This window comes from Oryctolagus cuniculus, chromosome 1 (assembly GCF_964237555.1).
Source record: "Oryctolagus cuniculus chromosome 1, mOryCun1.1, whole genome shotgun sequence".
NCBI classification, from domain to species: Eukaryota; Metazoa; Chordata; class Mammalia; order Lagomorpha; family Leporidae; genus Oryctolagus; species Oryctolagus cuniculus.
In genome coordinates, this window is record NC_091432.1 from 115176029 (window position 1) to 115194610 (window position 18582).

The 18582-nt window shown below is 49.3% G+C and overlaps 1 protein-coding gene across 3 annotated transcripts in view; it reads left to right on the top strand.

Annotated features, from left to right (window-relative positions):
* The window catches only part of UBASH3B (ubiquitin associated and SH3 domain containing B), a 145733-nt gene that overhangs the window by 102876 nt on the left and 24275 nt on the right, over positions 1-18582 (top strand). Inside the window, exons 1-5 of one of the 3 annotated variants that reach the window (XM_070047424.1) lie at positions 5636-5843; positions 7880-7933; positions 8636-8822; positions 11248-11446; positions 14321-14490. In XM_070047424.1, the coding sequence (XP_069903525.1) occupies positions 8820-8822; positions 11248-11446; positions 14321-14490 (372 nt within the window). In that variant the 5' untranslated portion in view covers positions 5636-5843; positions 7880-7933; positions 8636-8819. Of the gene's footprint in view, positions 1-5635; positions 5844-7879; positions 7938-8635; positions 8823-11247; positions 11447-14320; positions 14491-18582 lie in introns of those variants that run through there. The other 2 variants (XM_008260390.4, XM_070047431.1) reach the window with 2 other exon arrangements.

Genomic DNA, 18582 nt, shown 5'->3' on the forward strand with positions numbered 1-18582 from the left:
CACGCCGTTCTTCATAAAGCACAATAGGAGCTTCTGATATCTCTCCCTAAAACCACCTTCCAAAAAAGCATTGCTTTTCAAATACACTCTAACAGAATCCCTTCACTTTCCTTGGTGGCACCAACAGCCTCTTTGTGCGGCTGGATTCTCCAACCAGGAAAAATAGGAATTGGGTTCTACTGAAATTTTCCCATCCCCCAGTCTGGTGCAGACCAGGAAACTGATTTTGAGGGAAGAGAATGAAACATCTAACTAATTAGGCCATCTTTTAATTGAATTCAAAGTCTTAGGTGTGGAAAATATAACAACTGGTATCCTGGAGGTTGAGAACGTTTTTAAAAATCCTGTAATTAGTGTTAAATGTTGCCAAAATTTGAGATTATCTTAGCTACATGAAGAAAAAATATAATTTTATCGTGATTACATAGAGAGTTTTACCCACTTGGAGAATTACACACTTGATCTCGTGTCTTCTCTTTTCCTAAACAAATAGGAACTTGGTGGCAGAGATCTATTGCACAGAGCAGATGGGGTGCCTGGGGCCATGAATATGTATCTAGCAACAAGCCAAAGCCAAGGATGATGCAGCTTCAAGTAATCAAAAAACTCCATAACTTCATTCTCAATTTAATTTCCATAGATAGGATTGATAGAGATAGATGATAGGCAGGTAGGTGGATGGATGGATAGATGGATGGATGCATGCATAGATAGATAGATAGATAGATAAGACCTATTGCTTTTCACAACTGGTGTCAGATACTTGAGATTTGTCAAGTGGCAATAAATGTGGGGAAGGACTTTTCTCAGAAGTCAAGTGAAAGATGAGTGACTCGAGAGACCTGAGGGCCCAGGATAACTTACCCACCTGGGTCAGGGGTGCCTTGAGTATTTATTGACCTCAGTATTGAGTGACGCGGAAGCAAAAAGTATTCCTTACACAGGAACTAGGAAAGCGATAGATGGCTCAAAATAAAAGTGTCTGGATTACAAACAGAAAGGGCCAAGGAGTTTTAGTCAAGCAACAAAGAGAGCTCTGAGAAGGTGATGCCTACCAAGACCTGTTGTGTCTGCTCATGATGCTTGGTCCAGCTGTTAGCCTGGAACAATAACTGATCTCATTGTCCATTCCACCCCCAGCTCAAACGTGTTTCTACTCCTGCATTCTCCCTCAGGGAGTGTCTGCACCATCCAAGCTACAATACCAAGCCAGTCTCTTAAGCTTCATTCAGTCAACAATCCAAACATCATTCCCAACATCTCCATTATCACTGCTTTAGTTCAGGCTCTCAGGGTGCCCTTCTAATCAATTGCCAAAGCCTCCTAAACAGCCTCCCAGCTTTGTCTCCCTTAAGTCTGTGCTGGATGCAAACCTGGCCATGCCTCTCTGGCTGAAGAGCCGCCAGTGTTCCCTACTGCCTATGCCATCAGATCCCACAGCTCTAATACGGCACCTAAGACCTTTGGGAGCTGTCGCTTGTCTACTTTTTCAGCTTCATCTTTTCTGTCTACCAGCTTCACCATTTTTGTTCTGGCATCACCAAACTCTGCTTTCCTTGCACTTACAGTGTTTTCTTGCCTTCACACTTTTATCCATGCCATTTTCTCTACCTCAGCTGCCTTTCTCCCCCCCCCCCCCGTATCTAATCAGCTCTGATTCAGCTCATAAGATCCAGATCAAACCTCATTTATTCTATGACAGATCCCCAAGCTTTTTCGTTCATGGCACCTTTAGGGTCTCAGTAATATTTACCTAAAGCCAATGGACCAACATAAATACTGTACAGTCCTGCTTATTTAGTAGTTAGATTCAAACACCCTAAGCATTTGTGTTCTAACAACTTAGGAACCATCTGAAAAAAAAAAAAAAAAAAAAGAGGAAACTAGAAAAAAAATGACAGCATTCCAAAAAGTTCATGAAAAATGGAATTAAAACATAAGTGTATTCTGAAATCCATGCACAGTTTTTTCCACAATACACATTTTCTGAGACCTTTATTGAAGGCCTCACATAAATTGAAAGAAAAAATATCTTTATTTTGTTGTTATATATAACTATCACTACTTACCAAGGGGGATATGTGTGTCTGTTGGGTACTTCACAACTGCTCAAACCTTAGACTCAGACTGCACACTGCGACTCTCATTTCTTGTTTCACACTGATTTTCTTTGAGCACTTCCTTTTTGCTACTGTAGCTACCAAAACTCCAGCTTCACAACATCATGTCAAGAAAATGCGAAACACCTCCAGCCAGTAGCTTATGTGTTATCCAACAGTATTCCTATGTTTGCCTCCAAAAAATTAGGGGCAGGCATTTAGCCTGTGGTTAAGACACACACACACACACACACACACACACACCACGGCCAGCGCTGCAGCTCACTAGGCTAATCCTCTGCCCGCGGCACCAGCACTCTGGGTTCTAGTCCTGACTGGGGCTCAGATTCTGTCCCGGTTGCTCCTCTTCCAGTCCAGCTCTCTGCTGTGGCCTGGGAAGGCAGTGGAGGATGGCCCAAGTGCTTGGGCCCTGCACCCGCATGGGAGACCAGGAGAAGCACCTGGCTCCTGGCTTCGGATCGGCACAGTGCGCCGGCCATAGCAGCCATTTGAGGTGTGAACCAACGGAAGGAAGACCTTTTTCTCTGTCTCTCTCTCTCACTGTCTAACTCTGCCTGTCAAAAAAAAAAAGACATACACACATCCCATATAGAAGTGCCTGGGTGTGAGTCCTGGTTCCGCTCCTGACTCCAGCTTCCTTCTAATGCAGCCCCTCGGAGGCAGCAGGGATGGCGCACGAGGCTGGGTCATGTGGGAGACCGGGATTGTGTGGTGAGAAGCTGCATATGTTTCTCTGTCTTTCCGTATGGCAATGAACTCTCTCCAGGCAAGATCCTTGCTCTCCTCCCCTTTGTACACCCAGTGATGACCCAGGCCTTGGCTGGTGTTCAGAGTAGAGGAACTGAGCTAACAGGAGGGCCAGGGACCCTTCAGAACCCCCAGAGAACAAGGGTGCCTGCAAAGGGAGTCATCCTGTGTGATCATTAAGCAGGAAATCCCAGTTGGGCCCAAAATCTGTGTTTGGGAGAGAGGTGGAGAATCCTGGAAATGGTACCAGCCCGAATCTGCTCAGTCAGGCCCCAGTCAACCATGAGGAGTGGAGGCTGCTGTCCCTGGACAGGGGCCAATTGGTCAGACAGTTCTGCTCACCCTCTCTTGGCTTGGTCTTTGGTTTCTGATAAGAGTTCCTTAAGAGCCGGCGCCGCGGCTCACTAGGCTAATCCTCTGCCTAGCGGCGCCGGCACACCGGGTTCTAGTCCCGGTCGGGGCGCCGGATTCTGTCCCGGTTGCCCCTCTTCCAGGCCAGCCCTCTGCTGTGGCCAGGGAGTGCAGTGGAGGATGGCCCAGGTGCTTGGGCCCTGCACCCCATGGGAGACCAGGAAAAGCACCTGGCTCCTGGCTCCTGCCATCGGATCAGCGCGGTGCGCCGGCCGCAGCGCGCCGGCCGCGGCGGCCATTGGAGGGTGAACCAACGGCAAAGGAAGACCTTTCTCTCTGTCTCTCTCTCTCACTGTCCACTCTGCCTGTCAAAAAAAAAAAAAAAAAAAAGAGTTCCTTAAGAGAAGAAGTAAAAATGGAGAAACAAAGAAAGGAGCATGGAAGGGAGACGGGGAAGAGAGGAAGGAAGGAAGGAACGAGAGAAGGGAAGGGAAGGAAGGCAGCTTTGTCCCAGGACGTTAACAGGAAAGGAGTTTCTCCTTTGCAAGCTACATTCAAAGACATAAGGGTATCTCTGTGCCCCTGGGACCAGATCAACTTCTCCCCCAGAATCAGCGGCGTGGAGGGTTGGTAGTGGGGGACTTAGAGCTGGAGCAGAGCTGGGCCAGCAGCAGGTGTTGCTGGATGCTCCCCTTTTAGCTAATGTCCTTGCAGCTGCTGGCCTGAGTTTTTGATTAGCCACTGTTTTTATCTTATTTGTGCTGCTGCTTCCCAACCTTAGCAGGCATGGGAATGTGCATCTTTTTTTTTTTCTCCTGTTCTGCTACGAAGGAAGCCCAGGCAGATTCGGAAAGGGTAGCACTAGAATCAGAAGTCAAGTGGACAGTTGCACCTTGCAGAACTTCAGCATGTCCCGCCAGATTTAACAAGATCCCCTCTATAAGACATTCATTGCTGTAATCCCATGGCTGGGCTACAGGCGATTCAGTGTAAAGAAACACTCATAGGCCGGTGCCGCGGCTCACTAGGCTAATCCTCCGCCTAGCGGCGCCAGCACACCGGGTTCTAGTCCCGGTCGGGGCGCCAGATTCTGTCCCGGTTGCCCCTCTTCCAGGCCAGCTCTCTGCTGTGGCCCGGGAGTGCAGTGGAGGATGGCCCAAGTGCTTGGGCCCTGCACCCCATGGGAGACCAGGAAAAGCACCTGGCTCCTGGCTCCTGGCATCGGATCAGCGCGGTGCGCCGGCTGCAGCATGCTGGCTGCGGCGGATATTGGAGGGTGAACCAATGGCAAAGGAAGACCTTTCTCTCTGTCTCTCTCTCACTGTCCAATCTGCCTGTCAAAAAAAAAAGAAAGAAAGAAAGAAAGAAAGAAAGAAAGAAAGAAAGAAAGAAAGAAAGAAAGAAAGAAAGAAAGAAAGAGAAAGAAAGAAAGAAAGAAAGACTCGTGCATTTGCTCAAGGTCTCAGGCAGGCGCTGAAGCAATCCCTCTTCCAATTTCTGAGTCATTCTGAGGGTAGCAGATGCAGAGGCTCAGCCTGGGTGTAGGGTCCACCCCACACCTCCCACTGCCCTTGGCATGGGCCCCACTGGATGGGCCATGGAGGTGGTGCTCTATGGCAACAGTTTTTCTTCAGCAGAGGAAGGGGGAGATGTGTTCTCCTGTATCCCATGTTCAGTCTGTTCTGTGGGCAGAGTGCTGGGAACAAACTCAGCCCGAATCCTCCCCAGCCTGCCAGTGGGTGAAGGGGCAGCAGGCTTCGCCTTGGGCTCCTGATCCTAGGGAGAGGGGCATTTGGCTCTTCCTTCTGCCTCCTGCCTAGGGAATCACACTCCTGTGTTTCAGGAGTTTCTGTGAACTTCTAAAAAAATACAGCTGTAAAACATGTTACTTCCAGAATGTTCTTTCTGACACCTAACATGAGCTCACTGTGCTGTAAGCAAAGCTTATTTTATTTTGGCTGGCCCAGAAGTGGAAAAGGTGTGTGGCTGATACAATAACCTTTCACAAAATTGAGGCCCTCTTGGACTTATCTTCTTCAAGAAGAGTTTGGATTTCCTTAACCTTTTATCGTAGCCTTATTGCAAACAAATCTTTAATTATCTTTCTCAATTTTTTTCTTTGAACCCTTTCCAAAACATGTCTTGTGCATTACGGAGACCAAAACTTAATTAGATCTCTCATTTTTAGAGGATACCCTTAGTGCCTCAGAAGAAACAAATGAAATTTGAGTTGGATATATTTCATGAAGGAGGGGCATAGAAAAAAGAAATTGCATGCTTTATATAAATAGCACATTGTCTTGCCATAAATGAGTTTTCCTATTTCCAATTGTTTTTAGAACAATGAGTCCCTTTTTTTGGTGAATTGAATCCCCCAGAGATCCCAGCCTCTGACAGATCGTGGTTTGCGTTCTTTTGTGGGAGCAAGGTTTCCGTGCAGAAAAGCACGAGGTGTCTAGCAAGCAGGCAGAGACAGACGGGGCTGCAGCTCGCACCAATTAAGCACCTTGTCAAGGTGGGGGTGACGTGTGGGTTTCTCTGTTGTCGCTCCTGGCCTTTTGCGTACCAGCTTCTGTTCCAAGGGGACACAGGAGCCTGTCTGACTTCTCCATGACTTCATTTACTGTAAGTGGCCTTGTCTTTTCCAGGGCTGTTCTCATTCGCAGGATGGATTTCTGGTCCTGATCATTTGGTCCCGGTGCTCGGGTTTCTACAGGGGAAAAGGAAGATCTTTGACTTCTCTTTCGGCTGTGGAACCAGGCGACAGGGCCTGGCCTCCCCTCCTCCATTACCTTAGCCCAGCTGCCTTCTCTACGTCTTTCCCCCCTGAGTTTTCCCTTGTGTCAAACAAGGAAATGAGACTCTCTGAGGGCCCTCCCCACCTGACCCTGTGATTTTAATAACTCTGACGGCTCCACAGGGAAGTAGGGAAAGGACGGAGGAGTTGGGCTCAGCAGCCTGTCGGGATGAGGACGCCTGCAAAGAGTGTCTGGTCAATTTGAAATCTCGCCCTTCTCCTCTCCCTCCCAAGGGCCCTGTGTCAGTGTGGTTTACAGGGAAGAGCATGACCATTTGTGGATTATCTACAATGTGTTAGGCCCTGTCCAAGGCTCCTGTTGTTCATCATTTTATTTAATGTTTACAGTTCACTGAGGGTAGATGTACTGGGGGCTCCACCCCCACAGATCCAGATAAGCAACATCCTTCAGGTCTCACTTTTTTTTTTTTAAGATTTATTTATTTATTTGAAAGTCAGAGTTACACAGTGAGGGGAGAGGGAGAGAGAGAGAGAGAGAGAGAGAGAGAGAAGGGTCTTCCATCCAATGGTTCATTCCCCAGTTGGCCACAGTGGCCGGAGCTGTGCCAATCCGAAGCCAGGAGCCAGGAGCTTCCTCCAGGTCTCCCATGTGGGTGCAGGGGCCCAAGGACTTGGGCCATCTTCTGCTGCTTTCCCAGGCCACAGCAGAGAGCTGGATGGGAAGTGGAGCAGCCGGGACTAGAACTGGTGCCCATATGGGATGCTGGCACTTCAGGCCAGGGCATTAACCCACTGCGCCACAGTGCCGGCCCCTCAGGTCTCACTTGAAATGCCCCTTCCTCCATGCAGCCTCTCTGGCCCCTTAAACCAAGTTAGATCGCCCTGTCCTATGTTCTAATGGTTCCCTGTGCTTCTCCTCCATTGCACTTACTACCAATGTCATTAAATAATAATAATAATAATGAGCCGTACAAGCTCATTAATGCCTGCTTGACTGAAAATCCCATGAGGACAGGGATCGTGTAAGTCTTATTCATTACTGTATTCCCAGAACCCAGCACAGTGCTAGCACAATCATTGAGATCTGAGAGGTGATTACGGAATAAACGTAAGCATGAATGAATGAAAGCGTGGATGAGTAGCAAAGCCAGATGCAAACCCAGAACTAGCTGGCTCTTGGTGACTTTTCTAAAAAGTTCAGAACTTCCCTTGTAGGCTTGTGCACAAGGCCCCCTGATTCACTGCTAGGAGGGCTTTGAGCCGTTTCTCCGGACATGGGATCGGGAGCTTCTCCACTCTGGTCGGACTCTTTCCCCTAGTACTACTCGTGCCCAAACCTGTCTGGAAAATAGTTAGACACAATAGATCCACCATGGGGTTATTATTGCTGCTGCTGCTGCTGTTGCTGAGGGAGAGGTAGAGGGAGACGGTGAGCTGATCCAAACCCAGCTGTCCTGGTGGGCATTCAGCCCCGTGTCTCAATAACCAGCAGCACCACTGCCAAACCCACTCTGTCTCAGGGCTGCAGACAAGAATCCGCCCTGTAAGGGGATCTGGGTCAGTAGGAAGGAGTGGGTGAAGAGGAAGGAAGAAAAACCAAGACGTGAACCTTTGAGAGAAGCAAAAATAAAACTCTAATGTGAAAACCGCTGAAAGTAGACTTCATGGGTTGTTGGGCTACATGCAAATCCAATGCTAATAACATGGAAATTAATTACAAGTCCTAACTTCCGTGTGCCTTGATCTGGCCCTTGAGGGGAAGCCTGCCGCTGGGGTCTCCCCTGCATCAGGGGAACACGAGTGGACTATGGCTTTGATGGTGCCTCCTTCACGCTCAACTCTTGCCACTGCAGGGAGAGGAAGCTAAAAATACTAATAATAGAATTTTGCTTTCTTCTTCCAGACAAAAAGCCTTGGCATCCACAGGAGGAAGAAGTGTTCAGGCGGCATGTGACTGGTTGGTATGAAATAAATAAATAGAGAAAAGAGCATGTAATTAGCTGTGAGTGTGTGTGGATGAGTGGGGGTGTGCAGTCTTTGTCTAAGGGACCCTTGGACAGGGGGAGGGGAGATGAACCCAAGACTGTGCTATAAGCCCTGGATCCAGGGTGTGCTTCTCTCTGGAGCTGTGTGAAGAAATCCAGTCTTTCCAAGAGAACCCTTCTCCCAGCATCTGCCCCCTCCAGCCACTTAGAAATTCACTATAGGTGTGGGGATGCTGGGAAAGTGAGCCTAGGAGAAGACCCACTCACCTTCCAGGACAGCACTACCCAGGGCGGCCTTCCTGGGGGCTTCTCTTATCTCTGAAGGTGCATGGGTTTAATCTCAGACTGAACTGGGCCACAGCATGCCTTGGAACTGCACTAGCAGCAGGAAAGGATTTAGAGTTTATCCGAGGATGCTTCCTGGAGAGCAGCTCTGGGCTCTTTTTAGGGAGGTGTGGGATGAGGAGCCAACGACAACCAGCAGAACAGAAGTTGTGCATCTGAAAGTTGGTTACCAAGTGCGAGCTTCATGAAGGGGTAGATCTTAAAAGCCCAAATGCAAACCCATCCAGGCGCAGTGCGGGTTGTGGAACACGAGGGTGGTGGTTCTGTCTCATGCAGTTCTTCCTTCCCTTCATTATTGTCAAGCGAGGCTTCCATGGTTAATCTTCCAGGTTGTTCTCCCACGTCGGCGACCCCTTCCTGGATGACCCCCTGCCCCGGGAATATGTCCTCTACCTCCGCCCCACCGGCCCCTTGGCACAGAAGCTGTCGGACTTTTGGCAGCAGTCAAAGCAGATCTGCGGGAAGAACAAGGCACACAACATCTTCCCCCACATCACTCTCTGTCAGTTCTTTATGGTGAGTAGCTGTCCCCCACCCTCCAAGGAGCCTGGCTGCCAGCATCCCAGCTGGCCTCTCAGGACCTGGAGCAAGACTTAGCCATTCAGGAGAGGGGCAAAACAGTCAGGGGCTCCCAGGCCTGGAGGGACCTCCCTGGGATCCATTGGTCCTGGGATCCCAGGGACCTCCCTGGGATCCATTGGTCCAGGGTAGGTCTCACTTGCATTCCTCTTTCTTTACATCTGCTGAGCCTCTTCTCCCAGGTTTGCTGTAGTAGTAGGGTGACCATGAGCTCCTAGGGATCAGCCAGGACTCTGAGTGGCACATGGGTCAGCAGCCAGAATCATCCTCTGGCTTCACCCTATCATCTGCCCTCTCCACTCTTTGGAATAAGGGAAGAGTAGAAGCTAAGAGACAGCCAGGAGCCAGCAGTGTCATCTATAGGTAGGAGATGCATTGCTGGCCTTACGGCTTTTCCCCAATAGATCTTTCTAGAGAAAGCCAACATCTCTTTCACCTGTCGCAGTTCCCTGGTCTGTAATCTGAGCTGTCAGAAAGCTCATTCAATGACCAAATTAAATCCTCCTCACTGTAATTAGTGTGAATGCATTGCATCTACTTGGGCTCTCCACACTCACAGAAGAGGAGTTGATTTACCCACACACATTCAAGACAGAGCAGAACGGTGGCACTTTAAGACAATTTTTGAAAAACATGTTGCTTTGTTTTTTCCAGATGTACTACATCTCTCGCTCGCTTGCTCACTGCTAAGTTAAAAAAAAAAAAATGTTCCTAACACCTTCTCTTTTGCCATTGACTATGAAAATTAAAGCGATTAGCACTTCCTCTTAGTCATCCCAGGATCCTTCTCAAAAACACTCAGAGTTTTCGAGATGCTCATTGTTTCTTCAGTGTGCTGAGGAGGGGAGGAGGTTGTCCCAGCTCCCTGAGCCTCCTTCTCCCCAAGCATCATGGGGGCGGGAAAAGAGACAACTTTTGATCACCTCAGAGGAATAGAAAAAGTACAAATGGTGCAAAACAACACAAAACACACAGCAATTTATCCTGGGAGGCTGGGCGGCTTCCTGTCACGTCCTCCTCCTGGTTTTTGTTTGCTTGCTTCAAAGTAAAGAGAACTTGTTTTTTAATTGACAAATAAGGACCATATAGCTATATAATGGGAGATTCATGGAAAATGGAATTAAAATATAATTCAGGAGCCAGCATTGTGATGAAGCAGGTTAAGCCACTGCCTGCAACCCTAGCATCCCAATATGGGTGCCAGTCCATGTCCTAGTTGCTCCACTTCCAACTCAGCTCCCTGCTAATGCATTTAGGAATGCAGCAGCAGATTACCCAAGTCCTTGGGCCCCTGCACTCATATGGGAGACTCGGATGAAACTCCTGGCTCCTGGCTTCAGCCTGGCCCAGCCCCAGTCGTTGCAGCCATTTGGATAATGAACCAGTGGATGGAAAATCTCTCTCTCTCTCCCCCCACCCCCCACCTCCGCATCTCTCTCCTTTTCTCTCTCTGCCTTTCAAATAAATAAAATAAATCTTTAAAAAAATATGTAATTCAGTGGTAGGCATTTAGCCTAGAAGCTAAGATGCCCTCATCCTATATCAGAGAGCCTGGGTATGATGCCTGACTCTAGCTTCCTGCTCATGCAGACCCTGGGAGGCAGTGGCAGTGGCTCAAGCAGTTGGGTCCTGCCTCTCATGCAGGAATCCTGGATTGAGTTCCCAGGTCCCAGTTTCACCCCAAGCCAGTCCCGGCTATTGAAAACATCTGGAAAATGAGCCAGAAGATGGGGGAGTGCTCTCTCTCTCTCTCTCTCCCTCTCCCCCTCTCTCCCTCTTTCTCTCCTGCTTGTCAAATAAATAATTTCTTTTTTAAAAAGATAGTGCATGTTTTCCATGAACTTTTTGAAGTCCTCTTATATTTATGATGTACAACATAATGGTTTGATATATGCATGTTCTGTAGAATGGCTAGATCAAGCTAATTAATATGTACTACCTCATCTGCTTGTTTATTTGTGGTGTAAAAAAATTAAAATCTACTCTCTTAGCAGTTTTCAAGTGTGTGCAGTACATTGCTATTATCTGTTATCACCAGAGTGTGCAACAGCTCTCCCGAGCTGCTCCTAACTGGCATTGTGTGGCCTTGGACCAGCATCTCCTGGTCCCTTTCCTTGTCTTCTGCTGGACCAGTCAGTCGTTCCGTATTGTTAGGGGGCCCAAAGGGCTGAGCTCAGAGTAGGGACGGAGGGAGAGGGTGGTGCTTTCCCAGTGTAGGTCCCAGTTGGGTCAGTTGGAGCCTGCAGCCCTCCTGCCACCTCACAGACAGTAGGGACAGTTCAGCGATTGCACCATCAGCCTGCAGTCTCTCGGCGGAAGATGCCCAGTGTCTCACAAACACCTGCTTGTTTTCACCTGCCAGTGTGAGGACAGCAAGGTGGACGCGCTGGGGGAGGCCCTGCAGACCACGGTCAGCCGCTGGAAGTGTAAGTTCTCCGCCCCGCTGCCCCTGGAGCTCTACACCTCCTCCAACTTCATCGGTCTCTTCGTGAAGGAAGACAGCGCCGAGGTCCTCAAGAAATTTGCTGCTGACTTTGCTGCGGAGGCCGCGTCCAAAACCGGTGAGCCCGCGCGGCTGCCAGCCCAGCCCTGCACATTGATAACCAAAGAGTTCAGAAGGGAAGGGCCGAGAAGTCATTGTGGGGGAGCGAGCTGGAGGCTGGAGGTACAGGGTCCTGCAGAAATGGTCACTCCCACTGAGACACGCAAGCCACAGCTCCTGGCTCGCTTGTAAAAACACTAAAACTCCTGTTCCTCTAACCTGGACAGACTGTCCAAGGCTTACTTAACCCTAACAGCTGAAGGTACACAGACAACCGATCACATTGAAGGATCCTCCAAGTTCAGAATCAAGGACTGCCCTTTTCTTCTGAAAATCCCACCCAGGCAGGTGCAAAGCCGAGCCTCCTCATTCACCCCGTGAGGACCCAGGGCTTTGCTCAGGGCATGGCATTGGACAGAGAGGAGATTGAAACCCTTCCTATTAAATCATAATAAAATCCATTGAGCCAATATCTATGAACTTGCTGAATCAGACAGGCCCCTAAGCCTCAAAAGACAGTCCCCAAACTCCATCCCTTGAAGATGTCCCTTGCTCTTGTCTTACAAAGACTTGGTTCAAATCAACTAAAATTGCCTATCACTGGAATAGCTCCTGGGGTGGGGGTGGGGGGGTGAAGAGGAAGAGCTTGTAGGGCTGACCTGTCTGACCCAGGGGCAGAGAGCTCACTGTGTCCACTGAGACCCTTATGCTGTGGGACACACAGACAATCCCTGGGCAGCCCCCTCTAGAATGGAAGCGCAACCAGCAGGCATCTACGGGGCACCTATGATGTGTTTATCCACGAGGAATTCAACCGAGAAGAAGGTAAGAAGTCGTTTCTGGTGAGCAGGGGCACGGTTGGGAAGCCCTGTGTACTTGCAGAGCGCTGGGAAGAGATAAGCTATGGCACGTACAGAAGAGGAACTGGGAAAATGGAGGCAGGAGCCTTCCGGGGGTGGGCAGCAGGAGGACAGCCCGGGAGCAGAGGAAGTGGGCACCGTGCGAGCGGCACATGGAATGCAAAGCAGGAGGGGACCCGGGGCCTGCCCCCACCCGTGATTCTGGAGAGGGGCGAGAGCAGAACAAAGACAGACGATTGGCTCCTCGCTGCCCCAGCTCTTGGTGCACGCATTCCCTGCCATTGCCTTACTGCTGTTTATTGCCCACTTGGACCCTTGGGCTTTGCGTTCCTCCTTTTGTGAAAAGCACGGCGTGGGGCTCAGGACCCTGTGAGTGGGGTTGGGGCCCAGCATCACTGCAGGACGACGGAGGGGTCTCTGTGCTCAGAAGGAGCTCCAGGCCCTTACGAGGCCTTCTGTACTTGAGACAGACTTCCTTAGCCCAGACACCCCTTCTCCCACAGGGACTGCTCGCTGCTCTCTGACTTGAGTGCAGCCTGACATTTCAAACGCGCAGAATAGCAGAGAAATAACATAATAGGCAAATGATTTCCTGTTCTTATCCCTCAACCTCGAGGAAATGACTTGTTTTCAACCCACAGTAGCCCCTGTCAGAACCACTACATCTCCACGAGAACCGGAACTGGTGTTGTAGCCACAAAACCCAAATCCTTCACAGATCAGATGGGCAGGTCTCAGCCAGGACTCCTGCAGGTTCTGAGAGTACAAGTGGGCTAACGGGCAGCCAAAGCCCCAGCTTTCCAATAGGAAAGGGGGAAAAGCCAGCCCCGCTCCAAAAATCTCTTCATCGCTCTGCTTCTGTGACGCCCCCTGGTGGTGACGTGGAGAACTGGGCGGCTCTGCCAGCTAAGGCCGATCCGAATGTGAAAAGCAGGTCATCGGGTCTTTGCCCTAGAATTTCTGCCTGGTGATTGTGGAGTTGTTGGCACTCCCGTATTCCTTCAGAAAGTAGACCTAGTGTCATCCTCCGGTCTAGGTGGCATAAGAAGGTTTACCCATCTGTGTTTGTTCATTTAACAAGTACCGAAAATGCTTATTATGGCATGCTGAGAAGAGGTAGACCATGAACAAGAGACCTGGCTCATGCAAGAGAAAAATGAATGCAGAGGAAAATGCAGCCTAAGAGAAAACCACTTAAAGCCAAAGGCCCAACTTCTACTTGCATCGAGGCCACTAATTCTCCGTGGCACTTGCCCAGTCCCCTTAATTTCTCAAGTTCACTGATTTCTTCTAGATGCATCTTCTTTCCTTTCTCAGCTCACACAACAGAGTCTCCCTCATTTCAAAGACTAAAGACTGATAAAGACCATGCTCTCCTGGGGGTAGGTTTGTCTGTCTTGTCAGAGGTCTTGAATTAATAACCTGCACAAGTTCAGCCAGCAGTTCTCAACCAACAGTGGGTGTGTCCCCCAGGGACAGTTGGCAGTGTGTGGGGTCATTTTCAGTTGTCACAACTTGAGGTGGAGGGTTGAGGCCTCAAATGAGCAGAGGCCAGGGACACCGCTAACCACCCTATCATGCACAGCACAGCCCCTTACAACAACCAACCATGTGGCCCCAGGGCTCCTGAGAAACCTTGTTTTAATCTTTGAAAATGTCTGTCTTCTCCCCTCATTTTTCTAATGATCCAGAAGCTAAGAGATCTGATTCAAATATTAGACAATGCAACCCTGGGAGTCGGTTTCTACAGGAGCTATCTCATCCCCTTAGGTCCCAGTGCCAGCGTCAGCTGTTGTGAGGAGGCGTCAGCCCAACAAGGGAGCACCCTCAGCCCATCCCAGCTCCTGCAGGAAAGTCACCTCTCAAACAGGGCACTGAGTCTGGCTCTGTCGCCCACTCCCCCTGATTCTGCAGCTGTAAGGAAGACAGTTTTTGTGTCACCAGTGGATTCTCTTCTTTGTTATTTGGGACCTTCGCCACCATTGCGGTGATTGGCACATCCTAGTAACTGACGTTTGTCTTCCTCCTTCCAGAAGTGCATGTGGAACCTCACAAGAAGCAGCTGCACGTGACCCTGGCTTACCACTTCCAAGCCAGCCACCTACCCACCCTGGAGAAGCTAGCCCAGAACATTGATGTCAAACTCGGGTGCGACTGGGTGGCTACCATATTCTCTCGGGACATCCGATTTGCTAACCACGAGGTAATGTCTGCGTGGCTCCCGAAGCTGCTGGGTGCAGGGCTGGAGTCAGAACCGGGAGTGAGTGCTTGCTGCTCACTGGTGCAGGGAGACAGGCAACAAGGGCAGCAGAGAAGCAAACACTTGGCCAGGGGGCAGGCAGCCAGAGTTTTGCACGGGCTGTGCCTGACTCACTGGGATGCCGTAAGCCTCCCAACTCTCTGGTCCCAAGGGTTCATCTGAGTAACATCTCCATGTTCTGTCTGCCAACCTGACTGGAGTAATAGAGAAATGAAGTTGAAGAAGAGATGACAAATATGTGGGAGAAACATTTGAATATTATGTAAACTCATGGTGTTAGTAGAAGACATCATCCTGACCTTAGGTGAGCTGAAGAATACACACACACACACACAAATCCTATAGCTAATGATCCACAGATATTGGCTGAGTAGCTGTGGCATTTGAGACAACATGGAACCTACTAGAATTTTAAAATGTGATCCTGTCCTTAAGGAGATCAGAATTCGTGGGGGCGAGAGGACAGACATGCAAGAAAAGTGAACTTGGACGAACCACTGTGAGTCTGCATGTCATGGTGTCAAGAGAGCCGGACAGCTGTCCCCCACTGCAGGCAGGAACACTGGCATGATCCAAGCATCCTTCTTCCAAGGGAATCAGCTTTGCGCTCAAGCCAAGACGAAAAGAGATAAATTGGCCAACCCCAAGTGAAATAGCAATTTAGGACCACAGCTTAAGTCAGAGCCCAGCTATCTTGACCACTAAAGGTGGGCAACCCATGTAAACTAAGACCCCATACCATCACACCCCCTTATCTGCAGTTGTGTTTTCTGAGGTTTCAGTTATCTGTGGTCAAGCACAGTCTGGAAATAGTAAATGGAATGTTCCAGAAATAAATAATATATGTTTTTAAAGTTCTAGTTAACAGAACTTTGGCTCTTTTTTAACAAGATGTATTTATTTATTTATTTATTTATTTGAAAGGTAGAGTTACAGACAGAGGGAGAGACAGAGAGAAAGGTTTTCCATCCACTGGTTCACTACCAAATGGCTGCAACACTGAAGCTGGGTCAGTCTGAAGCCCGGAGCCAGGAGCTTCTTCCAGGTCCCCTGTGTGGGGGCAGGGGCCCAAGCACTGGCTTTCCCAGGCCATAGCAGAGAGCTGGATCTGAAGAGGAGCAGCCGGGACCTGAACTGGTGCCCATATGGGGTGCCAGCACCACAGGCAGCAACTTTACTTGCTACACCACAGCACCAGCCCCAATAATGTATAAGTTTTAAATAACTTCCGTTACAATTTTTGCCATAATTGTTCAATTCTTTTAGTAGATGTTGTTCATCTCTTACTGTGTCTGATTCATAATCTAATATCAGAGCTGTGTATGTATAGGAAAAATCCTAGTGTTTGTAGGATTCAGGACTATCTGTGGTTTCAGGAATCCTCTGGGGATCCTGGAATGTATCCCCCATGAATAAGGAGGACTACTGTAGTCCAGCGGAAAATTTGTCTTTCAGTTTAACTTTATTTGTTAAGTATTACTTACAGTTACTTCTCGGTTTTCCAACAGCAAATGAACGAATATTTTTGTTAGTTTACACAGCTTTTCAGCCTATCTTTCAGGGTTTTTTAAATATGAAAAACAGAATCTTAGGCTTGAGACAAGGCAACCTCATTGTCGTTTTGCAAGTGCTGGGAGAAGCCAATCCAGGAGTCAAAGGGGCAGGGCCGGGCGCACCCCCACGTGAGCGTCCGGGACACGAGCTTTGCCCGGCTGTACTGGTGTCATCTGACCCTTCCCCAGGACCCATCTGATTGCAGGTTTCTGTAGAGATGCATGAAGCAGTCTGTGTCTGGTCCTAAGAGTGCTGACTTCCAGAATTGTCTGAGATGAGCCCTAATGATGACAAGAGAGATGTCCACTGGACTCCTTGTGGAGGCAAAGTTTTAAAAGGCCAAGGTTGTGCGCAGATGCCCCCGAGAAGTCACCTTTCTAAGAGGAGGCAGGTGGAGTGGAATTTTACAAGGCATAGCCTCCAATCAACACTGCCCTCCAGTTAGCTCAAAGGGTAATTGCTTTTCTGCCTGACCCACATTCTGCTCAACTGGCACGGAGGGAAGGAGGCAACAAGCACCCGCATGAATTATTTTCTAAAAATAAGTTGGCCTCTTTTATCTCTGATTTGTAAAATTCATTTCTTGCCACTTCCTTCTGGTCAAGCTCTCCTTGGCCTCTTTCCACGAGCCCTCTCCCTCTGAGGTCTTCTGGTCTTGCCTGAGCCTTCTGCATATGCAAACCTTTTGCCTTTTTCTCACCCTCCCCACCCCCCCCACCCCACCCATCCCCAGGAGGCAGGTTTGATTGATTGTCCCAGTGAGGGACCAGATGTCCAGAGGAGGCAAGTGGCCTAGACAAGGACACTCAGCAAGGCACAGTGACACCTAGGTCACTCCAAGGTCCGACTCCTCCCCTGTTTAGGTTTCTCAGTGGATTTGGACTTCCATGTGCCTATTTGCACTTCAGGCAAATGTGTGGTGGCATGAAGGATGACATTGGGCCCTACGAGTTCCATATGCCAAGCAGTAGCCATCTAGAAGAAGGGCAAGGTACTCCAAAAAGCGTAAATTCGGTAGCCTAGCACACCTGGCTCCATGGATTTGGCAGCAGATTCCCTTGGACAGCTTGTGTAACTCTCCAGTCCTTGGTTGCGTTCCCTGTAAAATGGTGCCAGGGTTTTGTGACAACTACCCGGGAGGATTCTGGAAAGGCCCTAGAGTAATATCCCTCGGAGGGTAAGCACAACACCCATTCCGGTTCCGAGGAACAAAGAGGGCTGCAAAGGCAGCAGGTGCCACTCAGCAGCCACGCGTCCTCGTATCCCTGAAACGAAGGCTGAATTTCCGTGTCTGCTTTTGGGGAGGAGGAAAAGAGGGGGACACGTGGCTCCTAGATGGAACCTTAGATGTGCTGCCGCACTGTAATTCTCTGTCTGATCCTGCAGTAAATCAAAGGCGCTTCCTGTTCAACTGCTCTGTGCCTAGTACGTGTTGTCTTGAACCTTTCTCCATGCTCCTGTTGCCCTGGGGATCTCTTAGCAGACCCCCCTTTCTGCAATAGGATGGATGCGGGGTTCTCTGAAGTCGCACCGAGGGTCTCAGGCGGCACTGAACCAGCGGCGTGGCTGGCTGAGACCGCCGTGCTTGGGGATCTGAGCAGCAGGGTTGAGACTTGTCCCCCATCCCTCGCTGTCTCTCTCCACCCTGTCCCAGGGAAAGTAATGTTGCTCTGCCTGGACCATTACATCCCCAGCACTGAGATTTAATAGATTTCTTGTGCATTTTTTTCCCTTTAATTGGCTTTAACACTCTAGCTGAAAATCCTCTGGTGTGCTTGGAAGAGTGGTTCGAGTGTGTGTGAAGCAGAGGGACAGAAGGAGGGAGACATGATCAGATCACAGAAAGATCTAGAACTGAAAGATACTGAAGGGGCTGGCGCTGTGGCCCAGTGGGTTAAAGCCCCAGCCTGCAGTGCAGGCATCCCATATGGGTGCCGGTTCTAGTCCTGGCTGCTCCTCTTCTGATCCAGCTCTCTGCTATGGCCTGGGAAAGCAGTAGAAGATGGGCCAAGTCCTTGGGCCCCTGCACCCTGGTGGGAGACCTGGAAGAAGCTCCTGGCTCCTGGCTTCAGATCAGCTCAGCTCTGGCCATTGCGGTCATTTGGGGAGTGAACCAGCTGATGGAAGACCTCTCTCTCTGTCTCTACCTCTCTCTGTAACTCTTTCAAATAAATAAAATAATTCTTTTAAAAAAAAAAAAAAAGAAAGATACTGGAGTAAGAATGGGGGGAGGGCAGAATAGGCAAACTCCATAAAAGGGAAATCAATGAAATTCAGTGGTGTAAATGAGTTCTGTGCATTATTAATTTCATCCTGTGATAAAAATCACATTTTATTGGCTCCTTTTATTAGAGATTTCCAGAAGCAAACTTTGGAAAGTGTTCTGTGTATGACCTTGACACCAGCAAGCTTCGTAACTCACAGACCTACCTGGGGGGTAGGGTGGGCTAGAAGGAAGGCTGGCACCTGGGAAGTCAAGTG